The sequence below is a fragment of the Anoplopoma fimbria genome, chromosome 18 (assembly GCF_027596085.1).
Source record: "Anoplopoma fimbria isolate UVic2021 breed Golden Eagle Sablefish chromosome 18, Afim_UVic_2022, whole genome shotgun sequence".
Taxonomy (NCBI): Eukaryota; Metazoa; Chordata; class Actinopteri; order Perciformes; family Anoplopomatidae; genus Anoplopoma; species Anoplopoma fimbria.
The window spans coordinates 19,745,609-19,761,321 of record NC_072466.1 but is presented as its reverse complement, the minus strand read 5'-3'; the positions used below and the strand labels follow the sequence as shown (position 1 = coordinate 19,761,321).

The 15,713-nt window shown below is 41.9% G+C and overlaps 1 protein-coding gene across 1 annotated transcript in view; it reads right to left on the bottom strand.

The window, feature by feature from the left end:
* Window positions 1-15,713, bottom strand: part of LOC129106751 (neurexin-3b-like) — a 270,033-nt gene that overhangs the window by 58,949 nt on the left and 195,371 nt on the right. Inside the window, 1 exon segment of the mRNA XM_054617965.1 lies at window positions 5,355-5,536. Within this exon segment, the coding sequence (XP_054473940.1) occupies window positions 5,355-5,536 (182 nt within the window).

The window sequence follows — 15,713 nt, the reverse complement described above, 5'->3', positions numbered from 1 at the left end:
ATCTGTATGACAAAGCAGTATATAAAAAAGACTCTCAGCTTTAGATAAATACTTATTTATCAACAGAGTTATAATAATGCCGACTGCATGTACTGCCTGCAACTAGGTGTGAAAACAGCTATGAGGTATAGTTGCCCAGCTCTTTATTTCCGTGGGGGGAATCAAATGTTGGAGGTATGGAAATACAAACTCAAATAAGAAACTGTAATGTTATCAGAGGCCATGAGCCATAACCGCGATAATATCTATCTTTCCCTGCCGAGACAGGGTAACTCGATAGAGGCAATACATCGCTGGCCATAAACGCGCTGATACACACAGGTACACATCCAACATCTTATATTAGGTCTGTCAGAGGTTGAGGGAGAAAGACCATGTCAGACATAAACACATTCCGACAGAGAACAAGCTGATGGATGTGGAGAGAGAGGAAAGAGTGAAGAACTGAATGAATTATGCATCTGCACTCCTATATTAATACATGCAAATACACAGGCATTAGTGTATGTATGCATGAAGCCTATGTAAGGGCGATGGGAAAACTGGATACAGCATGGTCTGTGGGATCTAGCATTTACCATCCGAAGCCATTCATCTCACTCCACATCGTGTGTCTGAGTGTCTGCACTTGGGCTTTCAATTATCCAGCAGGCGCACTTTTCCTGCTTGTGAATTAGCATGAGGGCAAAACTCAAGTGCTAATGCAAGTCTGTGTGCCGTCGCTCCGATACGACATGTGAGCCTGATTGGTTGTCAATGTATGTTTGAACGATTTCTCATATCTCCAGGGATTGAAACGAGATGTGTTTAACACGTGCCGAGTGAGATCAGACCAAAAAGATGCAAGTTTGTTAAGACATGTGGAGCATCTGTCCATCCGTTTGGGAAGGTTTTATGAAGACTTTTACCAATAGCAGCAGAAAAGTTTAACCATGTTAAACACAAACATAGACATTTAACTGCTACTGTGAATTTCTGAGGGAAACTAAAGCTTTCTAATACCAATCAAACAAAACTACATACTCAAGCACAAAAACAAGTAATACATTTGCCTTTTCAAAGAGAATGGTTTGTAGTTAAAAAAAAAATTTGCCTTTTCAAAGAGAATGGTTTGTAGTTAAAAAAAAAAAAAGCAGCTCAGTTTTTAGCAGATACATGTCATGTTATCCATAAACTGGCAACTGGAGTTTTCATCGTATCATATTTAAGTTAGCTGTTATAGAAAATGTGTTGCAATACTCGCAGAGTCTTTATCTTGTCAGGTGTCTTGCAGTGATTTTCTCCCTTAATTGGAAACCGAAGGAGCTGCCAGACATGAAACTTGATGTGTCGTTCTCAATTTCAGCTTCGCCTGACTCCAACCTGTCACCTACAACGTCTCCCACAGAGGTGAGTCTGCCTGGGCTCACTGGAGCCCTCGCTGCACAATGTAGTGTAGGCCTGTACAGTGTTACTGTTGTGTACTCTGAGCAAACCCAGGACAGGTCTTTGTTTGCATGTCACCCTCCTCTCTTTTTCTCTGACTCTGAATTTAAAGGCCAGTCTGAATTTCACCTCTTACTGTAGATAGTAGCCTTACAAGTACAGGATTCATCTAGTCTAATGTCTATATCTGCTGTATCCAAAACCTTGCTTTTATTTACCTTCAGATTTTACCAGCCAATGGAGATTCAACATCATGATACCCCAGTCACAAGGTTGAGTCTTCAAAGAAATAGATGGTGCTGATTTTCCTTTAATCGTGCCATTTTATCACGTTTTTTGAAAGATGATCCTTGAATAAATTTAACAATCACCAGCAGATCTATCATTGTAATAGGGTTACGCCAATGTCTTTTTAGCAGTCTTGTCATGTCCGTTTGTGGCCAAAAAGGGAGTTTTTCTGCCAAAATGATGTAGTAGAGAAGAAATTCTCTGTGTGTGTGTGTGTGTGTGTGTCTTGGGTTATCTTCACATGCAGTCCTGGTAAGAGACTGTATGAGTCAGAACCGGCACCTCTAGCCCATTGCTTAGTCTTTCTGTCATATTTTAAGCTACACACATATATGCACATACACTTTAAAATGTACACTCCACATACACACATTACTATTAATCAATGCATTATAGCGACAACCACTTTTGACTCATGTAACAATATGAAGTCACATGAGACACAAACAGCTTTGATATTTGTTCTCCACGCAGCTTTACGTTATCTAAGCCTAACATTCTGATTATCTTTGACGTGTGCAACATAAAACACAAGTTGTCCTCGTCTGTCTTGCTTTCAACATTAGAACTCCCAAATCAAATTAACTTGTAAATGAAATACCTGCGGTGGCAAAAGGTCGAGCTCACTTCCGCAAATAACCCCAAATTGCCCCTTAGATTTCATACCAAGTCTGCAGTTGTTCTTAGCAGTTAAAATGTAAACACTACAATCAGCATTTTATTTATGATTGCCAAACAAGCCATAAGCTAATCACAGAGAGGAGGGAGAAGAGATCATGAAGAAAGAAAGAGAGGGAGGAGACTTAGGAGAGAGTCAGTGATTAGGGTCTTGCCTCAAAATGTCTGTGTTTCTCTGAGCTCTGGGTGTTTAAAAAATGCCACATTGGACCTTTATTTCTGTCAGAAATAACACAAGGTCAGTCAAAGATAGTCATGACAAAATAGTGAAGCTCTATTAAAAAGATTGGTTGCCTCCACTGTGCTATATGCTCAAAATCACTAGTGCCCTCTAGGGTGCCCTGCCAGTGGAGAAAATGTAATGAAGTGCCCTTAAGTTTCTCCTACTGTGAAGGAAATGTGATGCAGTGCCCTCTAAGGTGCCTCTCCAGTGGTAGAACCTGAGAAGTCCCCTCTACAGTGCTCTTCCAGTGTGGAACACGGTATGAAGTGCCCTCTAGGGTGTCCTACCAGTGGAGAAAACATGGTAAACTTTCTGCATACTGGTGCCCCACCGTGTGCAGCGGGGGATGCCTGTCAGACAGTCAGAGCCCACCAATCCTCAATATGTAATAGTGTGCCTATTGGATTTAGACTTAAGTGTGCTGATTCTCAAGTAGGGCCTTAACAATTACAAAGGCTTAGGTAATGGCCCTAGGCCTGATAAGACCTTTGGTTAGACATATATCAGGAATTGACAGGGGTTACCATGTATAACCTTTTCTCCCAGATTCATTTAAGAAATGCCAACACTGACAGGGAAGATCTGACATCTGTCATTAGGAGGTATTATCTAATGACATTTCAGTGAAGTCTGAAATATCTGCTTATTTTCTTGCATTTTCTTCCAAACAGTGAGACAGAAAAGTTGTTTTAGCTGCAAATACAATGCCCATATTGTGGTAACCTCTTGAGGGATATAATATTCCCACGACTAAAGAACTGGAGAGACAAAGTCTAATATGGGGCAAATAATAACCAATTATCCAGATAAAAACACAAACATTAGATGTGAGGTCAAGCAGTGGTTTATTTGTAACCAAATCCACCAGTCTCACAGCTAAATATTCACTCAATGTCTATTTCATTATTTACCGTTCACCTGTGGCAAAAAAAAATCCATCTTTATTTATTTAGTCTCTGTTCGAAAGCAGTGTAATTGTGGAAAGAATGAAGCCAAGGAGTGTCGTGGTTTTTGCAAAGTATTTTACAGTTTAACGGTACAATCACTGTTAATATTAAATGAAACCTTGGTTTGTACCCTTGGCTTCCAATAAATCATTTGAAATACAAGCAGTACAATGTTACCAATGCAGCACAAAATAACCCGCATGTTTCAAACATGCTGCTTCTCTGAAAGAATTAGCAAAATCTCCAGTTGCTTTTTTTCTATCAATAAATTCATTAGCACCATGAGACTGGAGGAATGAAGACATTCGCCGGCGAACGACTCGCAGCCGAATCATGAGAGATACCCTGCTTGGCTAGCTATGCTGTGATATCTTAAAAGCCTGAATTAAAAATGCATTCCTTTTCTTTCCTTAAGGGGTTCCTGCAATTACTCAGTTGGTTAGGGACCCACACTGCACATTTTACAGCTTTATCATTTTCTCTCAATCGACACCATCCCACTTCCTCTCTCACCTATGCGCACACACACACACACACACACACACACACACACACGCACGCACACGCACACACACACACACACACACACAATCACTCTATACTGTAAAGGCAGCTCAAAACTGCTTGTTGTTGGCCCTCATCTTTGCAGAGCAGATGGCTGCTTTTCTGCACCACATGGCCAGCACTCAGGAGATGAGGGAAGCTCTTTAAGAAGAAAAAGACTTTCAATCTGCTTTAGCAACTGTAGCTCCTCCTCATCATCGCATCTTTTTTTTCCACTTGGCGTCAGCAGCAACCTACCCTCCTCTTCAGCCACCGCTGCCTATACATCCCCCCCCCATCGCACTGATTTGATGCTCTGCATTCATCTAGCTACTGTTGATGAGTATTTAAATACTTAATGCTTATGTAAACGAGTCAAACACAAGGTCGTGAAGTGAGAGTATTAAGATGCCGCATGGATGCACGGACCCCAGTTTTCTATCATGATTCTCCAACGTGTGGGAACACACTGCATATGTATGGATAGCTGCATTCATTATTCATGCTGGGAGTCAGTTTGACTGTGGTGTTGAAGCAGGGCTATTCTGGAAAGGGATGATGAGCAGAGACTTAGAGCAGGGGAGTAAGTATTCTATTTTTTTCTTTTATTGATCTTTGTATAATTCAGTTTGAGCATGATGGGCTGGATTTGACCTGAAGACTGCAGTATGTAAACCTTAGGGAATGATTTGCCAGTCTTTTTTTGGGGGGGTAGTACTCCTGGCCAGCTACGTTTGTCGTTGTAATGATGGAAACATATGAGTGCTTATGGACAACAAAACAAGCTTATATTAATTTATAGGAGCTAAATGGATATGAAACAGTTCATAATTAGCTTGAACCAGATGCTAAATAAATAACATTAGAGTCACGGCAGAATGCAGGGTTTAGGAAATACTGAATCCAAAAAGTAAGCTACTACTACTACTGGGGACATGCCTGTGTATGTGCGTGTATAAATATGTGCATTTTAAGAAGTATTTAAATGCTATATCTGAATTCAGCTGTCTGTCCATGTTGACATAAAAAAAGAAGCACCGTGTTGAGTTAAGATTTGGTTCTTGAGACAAGATTATCCAGTTCACCACATCACAACCTCCACCACGCACACAAACACAAACACTGACGGCAATCAGTTGAGCAAGTCGGTAATCTTGGTGTTGTAAAATGTCTTTGCCATACCAAAGTCAGGAAAAACAGAGTCATAAGCAGAGCGCCTGTGTATTTAGATGTTAAACATGAGTACTTACGATGTGCAGCATGATGTAGTCACCCAGACGAGGGGCACTGTCGATGCGGACCAGGATGCCGTCTTTGATAGTGGTGCTGAAGCCCACTGCCAGCCGGTCCGTCCGTGTGCTTGGCCTCTCGTTATTGGGCCACGTGTATGTGATCAGACCCCCTCCTTTACCAAAGATATAGGTGGTGCCAGCTGTAAGAACACAGGAAGCAAACATGGGCAGGAATTAGATGTACTCTGACAGAAACAGAGGAAGATAACAAGGAAATAGGGTAAAATCCAATTGTGTGAAGTTACAAACATACTGTAACAAGACACTAGGGAGCAGATTGTCCTTACCAACAGACACTTTCCTGACAAAACGAGATCCAAACCTCCTTAAGGCTTAATCTGCTGTAATTCTTGACAGCTACTTTGCCACTGATACAATATAATTGTGTCGAGTTCTATTTTAGGCTTTTAATGGTATTCAGCCACCACCACCTTTTGGGTAGAAGTCAGCAGCTCCCCTGGCTCCATCTATGACCTATCCAGCTCTTAAATATAGCCCCTTTCCAGGGAATAAAAGCCTGTATGGCCAGAACTGGATAAGTCTCCCAATCCTCATGTATTATATATGAGACCTGCAACCAAAGAACAAAGGCTGGCACAAGAAAGAAGAGATGGGGTGCGGGGGAAAAAAATCGAAAACCCTCGTCTGGTTTAATTGACAAATGCAGTGTAGGAAAAGAGGCCTTAGTAACAGTGGAGATACAGACCAGAATTAACATTTTTGTTATAATGTCAGCCACTATGCAGATTTTTGGAGGTGATTGGATTGAGCTTGGCCCTGAGACACAGAATCTGTGAAAGTTGTTGTTGTGAAATTCTTTTTTCTATCATCACATGGAACGGAAAAAAGTTTCATTATGTGGTTGCAGGGTTGGATTCAATTCCAACTTCTGAATGTTCCCTAAGGTGCGTCAGAATTAAAGCACTGAATCCTTGAGCCGCTTAGCCATCCTGTCCACATTTAGGCAAAGATAATCAAGAGATCAAAGGCATTAGACCTACAGCAGATAGACTCGTGGGTGAATCAATATGAGAGACAACCAGACTCTTGTGGCCTAAGGAAAGTGGGAAGCATTTGGCCCACCTCTGAGACTGACGGGGGATTGCTAATGAAGTCTCTGAGCTTATGCATCAATGTATAATTTATTTTTTCTGCCTCCACCATCCCTCTGCATCCCTTTCTTCCACATCACCTCTCTCCCTCTGTCTCCCCCCCGTCGTTCCTCTCTTTTCCGTTCATTTCCTCTCCAAGTCACCTGAACATCTGTTTGGCCTTGTGATGGGTGCCCAGCTGTCTCACTGTTTCCCCTATGAAGTGGCCAACAATCTGCTCTGTGGTCCACAATACCCTGGAGATTGCAAGAACATATGGATGAGCGGGAGTAGGAGAGAAGGGAGGGTCTATCGACCAGATGAGTGTCTCTATTTGCCTTCAGGCACACAAACAGGTCTGCATTCTACACACCTCAGGTGGCAGCAATGCAAACCACCAGCTAAGGTCGTCTGTGTGACCTAAACGAGTGGAGCATGGCGAGCTTGAACAACAGCTTCACTTCTTCTGACTAATAACCCTACATGGCTGGTTTAACAAAGAGGCCTCCCATTGAGATTTTAGTTTTTTTTCCTGAAGAGAAACAACACAATCTCTCACTTGCTCTCGATGACATCGCAGCTATTGAAGCTGATGTTTGCATCATGTATCACCTGCCTCAAATAGTTCATTTCCTCCATGGCATCGCATCTGGCTGACAACGATGAGACAATGCCTGATATCCGCCTGCAGCCAGGTTGCACCGGATCTGCCCCGCTGTCTCAGTGCCTCAAAGTTTCTTCGTGCCAAAAGAGTTCAGGCAGACTTGGGATCAGTTTCCCCAGCAAGCGAGCAAAGTTTGCCTATATCATCTAATACACTCTCAGTTCTTTTCTGGAGGGGATGACGATGATGAGCAGCAAAGACACAAGCACCCCGGGGAGCCAATTATCACATTGAGGAGATTTGCTTAGTGTTTCAAGCAGACAATGTTCAGCATGAAACACACAAAGGCAGCCACACACGCACCGACTGATGCACATACGCACACACAAGGCAAGGCTGACGGAGGGACAAATGCAAATTGCGAAACACAAATGTGTGCAAACTCATACGCAGACACACAAACACGATGCCTTCTCTCACAAAATCACACAAGTGGGCGATTATCTGCACAAGTACAGAGAAGACAGAGAACCCGAGACCGACAAAATGTAGCACATTTGCCTACAAACCTGCTCAACCCAGACGGCGCCGGCTGTACGGTCACGCAGAGAGGAAGTCCACTGCATAGCAATTCATGCATTCATTGTGTGCAAAGCTATCGTAGTGTGTCATCATTTCTGACATTCATTTGAAGACTTCAATGGAGAAAAAGAACTGCGTGGTTGGTTAGCGACTACGAGTGCTAGCCTGAACTCCCGAGGTCAAGAGTTTCACATCCTCAAGAGGGATTTTCCACTCAAGTGTGGATGTGAGAAGCACCAGCATAATTGAATTTCAGCGAGACTAATTAGATGAAAGAGGGTAAGCGATGGCATATTTCAACTTTTCTAGCATATTTTAGCAAGCCTCCTCTTACTTACTTGGACTAACACCTCATTTGGCATTAACCCAGAATTGTGCAAATTTCCCCGCTGCGGGACTAATAAAGGATTATCTTATCTTATCTTATCTTAATAAACATAGTCTTTACAAGGTTTTGTGGCACGTATTAAAAATAAGACGAAAAAAGAAAGCCTGGAGCTTTTCATCATTGGAATTAATCAACATGTATTGCTCTCGCGGTTTTGAGTACATTAGTACCTCTGCAAAAACCTTTTAAAATGTGCATGTAGTTAAGTGACAGAGTGCAACAAAAGGAATAGCATTCATTGGCTGGAAAATAACTTGGTTCATTCGTTAGACAACCTCTGAGGAAATAGATCTTTGTAACAGTGTGCCAAATTCATGAAAGCAATACGGTTAAATGATAATGGTTAAAGTTGTTCAATTAGTTGTTTGCTTTTTGGATAATGTAAAAATACTCTTACAAGTTTGCTGTTCTACTTCCTGTTCCCCTGTCTTTTCTCTCTTGTAATTACTGCAGACTTTTTATCTGCTCCCGTGGTCATTTGTGCCATTCTGTCAGAGATGAACACTGCCATGCCAGTGAACAGCACAAATGAAGCATCCTACATACGTGCCTTCACGGCTATGATGCCTTGGTGAAAAGCCAACTTCAGGGGAAATATCATCAAAGGAATCAAATCTACAAACAGATTACTGCACAAGATGTTATTTTGGTGGATCAGAGGGGACTTTCATCTCCATATTTGAATAATGCAATCTTGGCATGGCCAGTGGGTATTGGAGGGGGGCCATTTGAAACCTAATTGAAGCATATGGGTGGTCCATTGATTTGTCAGTGAAGGGAGATGGGAAACACTCAGAAATGAATTATGGTTTAGATTTTCTTCGATTATTTTTAGTTAAAGGGTGCAATGTGGAATTTTTTGGGAAATCCTTGTTATTAATGATACGGTGGCTGTTAAGTTACCTGCAGCTTTATTGTTGCTTACACGCCAGCACTCCATTGGTAAGAAAGAATTCTGGGCATTGGCCATAACAGTGACTTGACATTACATACAATCATATAAAATACGTACAATAATGTAATTATCTTGGCCCAATGGCTCCCTGATACTAACTATCTTGCCATTTGCAAATTATTTGATCGGCTAACTTTGGCAGCAACAAACACCAGATCCACTAAGTTACAGCTAGCTGGCTTTAGTTATATACGCTTTGCTTTGTAACATTGCATCATTTATTGTTGGCTACAATCAGCAGCGTTTGTCATAACACACAGGCTGGTATTATGGATCACATTAGCTGGTGAAGAATTTGGCGAGCTGGCAAACTAACAAAACATAAGATAGTATTTTTCTTGCAATAATGTTGCGGACAGACAAACTAAGGTTCCCAGGCAATCGGAGTGAATAAAAAAGGTAAATTGTTTCATACAGTACCATTAACAATAAAATACAAAATAAGTAACCTTCATATGACCCTTCAAAATCTATGGTGTCCTAAAATGTTGCGCTAATGCATCGCTCTCCAGTGTTGTGATTCATTGCATCTGCAGTGTGGCTCTGTTTAGAGACAAACTGTAGATGAGAGACTGGGTCAAAGCCTTGGCCTCTATTTCGCAGAGGTCCCATGAGGCGTGGGAGTGCAGACAGAAGGTCAGGACACCTGTCTGCAGTACAGAACTATGTCCTGTCCTTCAGGCCCCCACATGACATTACCAAACTAGGAAAAAGAAGAAGATAAAAAGAAGGTATTTTCACATAGAGCCAGAAATGAGGAAAGGTCTTCAATGTTTCAATAGACTCGCCCTGTTCTCGCTTAGTGTATGATAATTATAAAAAATACATGGAAAACATTTACATACATGTTTGGCATGTTTTCACGCTGTCCTCCCTCACCTTCACATACACATTAAAACTGCGCCAGGCAACAATGCTATCTATAAAAGGGCAAAAAGAGCAGAGCAGCTGCCATTGCGCACGTCTGCAATAACTGGGCAATTGGTTGCTTCACACCCTGCTGCGATAAAACCCTCTGTTTAGAGGCAGCTGCTAGAGGACCTTCAGTAAATGACTCTTACTGTCTGTCCAACTGCACAGGCTGCAGGGAGGCAGTGGTCAACAGTTTTTTTTATCCTAGCAGAAGTTGGATGGGGTGGTTTATGTGTGTGTGTGTGTGTGTGTGTGTGTGTGTGTGTCCATGTACCTGTATGTGTGTATGGGCAGCCTCAAAGAAAAAAGTCAGCCAGACAGAGCTGCAGTGGGTTAATGCTCTAAACTCTTACTCTCCGTGTAAGTATGCACACACACACACACACACACACACACACACACACACACACACACACACACACACACACACACACACACACACACACACACACACACAGAGACAGAGCCATCTGCATAGACATGTATGAGTCTGAACTTATGCACACACATCCTCAAGCACACACACTCCATCTCTCCTTGGTGTGTGTTGTTTATGTGCTTTTATGTCTTTCCCCTTATTATCTCTTGGGCTTTCGGCAGCGCTGGCGCCCCGGGGGACGAGAGAGGAAGAGAAACACGGTTTGATGTGGTCGAATTCTCTGCCATCGGAGAATGAGGAAAGAAAGAGGAGCCTTAAAAAGTGTCCTGAAAGCAAGATGCAAAATGTAATTGCCTCCTCAATCACGTTCAAAAGAACTCTTATCATTACGATGCTTTAGCCTGCCGTGCATCATACAAGGGGAATTATTAGGCTTGCTGTCCTTCACACAACTACAATAAAGAATCATTGACAGAGGAATCGAATTGTGAGACACTAAGCTGTGTAATCATCGGGATTTATCTCCATTTTACAACCTCTTATCATTTCAAAATTCATATTTCCAACTGTTACCTCTCCCCCCTCTGGGATAGAGTGAGGGACGAGACGGATGATTGAATTCTCTCTCTCTCTCTCTCCTCAATTAGCTGCCAGAAGCAAATATACAACACATGAAAAACTACTAAAGATGTCTACGCGTGCGATGTTGTGTGCACGCGTGTGCTGTTTGAATGCATTCCTAATTCATATACACAGAGAATGCTCGTTGTATGTGCGCATGTGTGTGTCTCGACACTGTCAAGACACTCGGTGGCCATGTGTCCCATCACTCATCGGCGTTACTGAACAAAATGGAGAGTATGATAGATGAAGGGCAGCGAGCTGTGAAGAATGTCTATGTAAAGAAAACAGCCAGCCTGGAATGATTTACACTGTTTATTTCCCTGTTATAATACGTTGCAGCATTACCACACTACATGGATTCACGCGCCAGAAATCAGGGGTAATAGAAGTGGAAGAAGAAGAGAGACAGAATGGACATAGTGAAAATTGTGATATATGTGTGTAGGCTACACGCCGTAAAACACACAGAACTGCCATTAAGACACATTCGATTTTGGTTTCTCACCAAGATTTGCCTTTAGCAAAAATGCTTAATTAAATACTATAAAGCTTTCTGCGCAATTCAACTTTCTATGTATGAAATCATTTTTTTGTATCAGGTATGATCATGGGAAACAAACTTGAATGAATGTCAAAAGGTTGCAGTTCTGTCGGAGTCAGCTGTGGTGGCCAGTGCAGAGGGAGTGCAGGTGACAGGAAACATGCAATGTCCACAGGCAGCACCCAAAAATATTGTACTGGTGTAAAGGACTGCAACCAAGGGGCAACCTCTGGTGTGGAAACTGCACTTCCTCAAATGTCCACTTGAGGCTGGCTCTAATAGCGAGTTAAACCATTAGACACCCATGTTGGCGACCGTGCTTTCACCATAAGGGCTCCTCGGCTTTGGAACGACCTGCCGGAGGAGATAAGGCTTGCAGAATCAGTAATCTCTTTAAATCAATTTTTACAGAATGATTTTTATGTGACGTCGTCGTTTTAATGTTTCATTTTCATTTGGCCTTAGTATTTTATCTTATATACGTTTACTATATTTGACCTATTTCACTTGATTTTATTTATTTTGTTCATTTATTTGATTGTCACTTGTTATTTCATTTTGTTTCTTTGTTCAGTTTTATCCTAACGATTGTTCTTAATGTTTCTTCTATTGCACTGTTTTGCTGGCTTGTCTGTCGAAGCACTTTGTAAACCTTGTTTTTAAAAAGGTGCTATATAAATAAAGTTATTATTATTAAATAATACCCAACTTTAAAGCAGAAGCAAGTTTACAGCCTGGTATAAGAAATGGTTCTGGTCTCTATATCTGATATCCCTTTTATGACAACTGTATGCGGGATGACATTTTATATAACTTATCCAATTTAAATTATATAAATGCTTGTAGTTATGAATAATTTAGGGTGTGGCTGCTTTGAGTGGCAGGTGGGTACTGTCTCAAGTCTTGCTGTCTCCTCTGCTGCTTCAATCTGGCCCACCTCAGCTCCATCTCTTTACCCATTTTTGGATTAGCTGGGAGTCAGGTTGAGTAGTCACTGCCAAGATGGCGACAGTTAGAGTCCCCCACTATGAGCTCTACAACAGCTCTCCAGAAACCTTCAGTATGGGTGACGTCACAAATACTATGTTCTTATCTTATATTTATATTTGTTTAGTCTGTGAAATGTCAATAAAGGCAAAAAAAAAATACTTTTGGAAAATGACCAAAACAATTTGTCGAAATATAATTCCAGAACCTATAATTGACTACTAATCGTTGTAATGGTGTAACCTACTGAACATAGAAAAATACATATGTGTTGTCATGTTTTACTTATAATCAAATGTCAGGCCATTGTGTTTTCTTGAAATACATTTTTTTTGAGAAAATATAATCTTCCAATATTTCCGTTTGAGAAAGTGCAACTCATGTCAGATTCAGCAACACCCACACATAAACTGTGTTATTGAATCAATTAAAATCTGTCACTCATGTGGTGAGTCTATCATTTCAGCACCAGTAGAACTGGTACAGTTATGTAGAAAGTTAGACTTTTTAAAGCTCCTGCACACCCACACGGGTGTTTCCATTTATTCTGATTAATTAGCCATGGCTCAATTTGAAATTGGGAATTATATGAGGTCAGCAAACTCGGTGCACTCCCTGGGAGTTTGTCCTATAGGATGCTATTTGCCAACCCTTCTCCATTGTTCGTACCAAACCAGCACTACTCCTGTTGGGAACATAAAATGTTTAATTATTCCTTGAACTAACCTGGCTAATGAATTAGTCAACTGTAGCTTGAAATGAATGTATAATGCATGTAATTGGATTGTGCTCAAAAACACTTGAGGTGTGTCAACTTCCAACGACCAACACAGTGAGATGGCTCAATCAAAAAAAAAGGTCCTATCTTTTTCATCACTATTTCCATGACGAACAGCTTGATTTGCCATCTGTATCATGTTGCGGAGGCAGAAGTGGGGAGATGTGGAGAGGGAAAGCATGGGAGAGTGGTGGTAGAGTCACTTTTTGGGGGAGGAAGGAGGACATGGAGAACAGAGGAACACAGGCGGAGAGAGAGTGAAGTGGCGTCGATGTGATCCTGAGATATTCCTCGGAGCAACAGGAAAAGGCATTGGTTCCTTACTCAGATCGCTACAGAGGCGGAGGACGATGGACTCACAGACTCCCTTTAACGAAGCCGTCATGTATCCTCACTTCAGCGTCATGTAACACTGCAAAGGCGCAAATGTGAGTACACAAGTGAAAAGACTCACACATGCACACACACACACACACACACACACACTAGAACAGCAGAAGGTGAGCCATAACAACTCTCCCCACATTACTGCAAAACTCTGATAGCACGTTTCACCCTTCTATCCCCCCCCCTCTCTGTCTCCCCTCCTGCTGCATTACTGACACTCTTCTCTGTTGTAGCGGCAAGCGGACAGAGAGGAAGCGCTTTAAATGATTTTTTTTCTCGGTTCTCTGGAGATGTCAGCTCCTATTCTCTCTTTTTGGAAAAGAAAGAGGGATGGGGGTCTGAAGAGGATTTCAGAGGACGGGGGAGGGAGGGGGATGGAGAGGGGGGGGTTTCAGCACTCCAGGCTACAAAGAAGACCTGCCTGCTGACTTTAATGCTGTACGCTGCCACCAGAAGAATTTTGAGGAAGGGGGAGCGAGACGTTTCGGAGAGATGAAAGGAAAGAAGGTGCGAGGCGAGAAGAAGGATGAAGGGTAAAAGAGGAAGAGACAGGCCGACGAAGACGGGCAGCAAAGGTGGAGAAGAGTCAGCTTGAGAGGGCATGAACACAAACAATAGTTGGGACACTAAAGCTCTGAAAAACCTAACTCAATCCTGCTCCTTTTCTACGGTGAAAATTTGCATTCAGTCAGCTCTAGTGTTGATGTTCACACTGCTCTCACGAGTGTGTCCTTCCCGACATTCATAATGCATGACACACAATGTGTGTGAGGCATATCACTACAGAGGCAGGCCACACCTAACCCTGCTGAGGATTAGGTGAAGAAGATCTCCTAAAGCATAAGGGATTCCGAGATGGGTCCGAGTGGAAGCATCATTTATAATTGAATCTTCCCCAGAGGATAGTGCAGCCTGTCTGCCTTTGCCAAGGCTTCGAGGAGAGCCCGGAACTCCCCTTCTCCTCACCCTCTCCCAGTCTGTCTCCCTCCCCCGTCTCTCTTCAATAACTGGAAGGCCCTCACACACAAATACAACACAGCAACCCCAGACACTGATCTTATCCTTGTTAGGCCTTTATGACTCAAACCCCAGTTGGTCACATTTAGTCATTCTGAACTTTTTACAAACTTGCCTTGTCCAAGGAGTGGGGAGAGATAAGACTGTACAAAAACTGCATTACACGATGGGTTCTTTGTCCTCTACAGCCAGTGATGACAAGGAATGTGGAAATTGCGTCAGCTGCAAAGGCAAAAGGAACGCCACAAGCTTTACTTTACCAACTGTGGGTTGAAATGAAAGTCACCCAAAAGATAGGATCATAGAAGACGAGGATCCATTAAAAAAAAATGATGGCACAGAAAACACCCACACGTGTGTGTAGGCCAAACATTTAACGACGAACGCCCAGAAGCTTATTTTATATGATTTAATAAAACAGTCATTTGATATTTTGCACTTTATTAGCTGCTATTTAAGATACCATGTGACGTTTTTGACCACTAATAGCATTACAGAGCAGTGTTTTTACGAGCAGGACCCCATTTTGTTTCTGTTGTGCACAAACACATGGACGTGGGCAATGCCATCAAATTCCCGCTACCGTTATTCCATTATTTTGTTAATCTACAGTTGCAAACGTATCAGCGTGCCTTACTAAAGCACTTTACACACCATTTATTTCATTTTTTTGTGTCTGTGAATAATTCATACTGCAATATATTTTTTTGCAAATGGTGTTTTTGCTTGAATACTTTCACACAGTCTGTGAATATTGCACATATTTTGTAAGGAAAGCCAACAGGTTTGTAAGACCTCGAGGATACACAATTGTTTGCTGAGTAATGTTAAATGTTTACAAGTAACTCCACATTGCACCTTACCTTACTTTTATTCTGAAATCACAATGTTTTGGAGTATGGTATTGTTCAAAAGATGAGCATTTGTGGATATCAAGATTCAGCCACCTTGTAGTGACCGGGTAAATACAATTTGTTGTTTTTAACTCATTCTATAGAATGATGAAGATCCTGTGTTGAAATGTTTTGGCTGAATAAAGAGTATGCTCTTACAGTGAGGCAGAAAGTGCAGC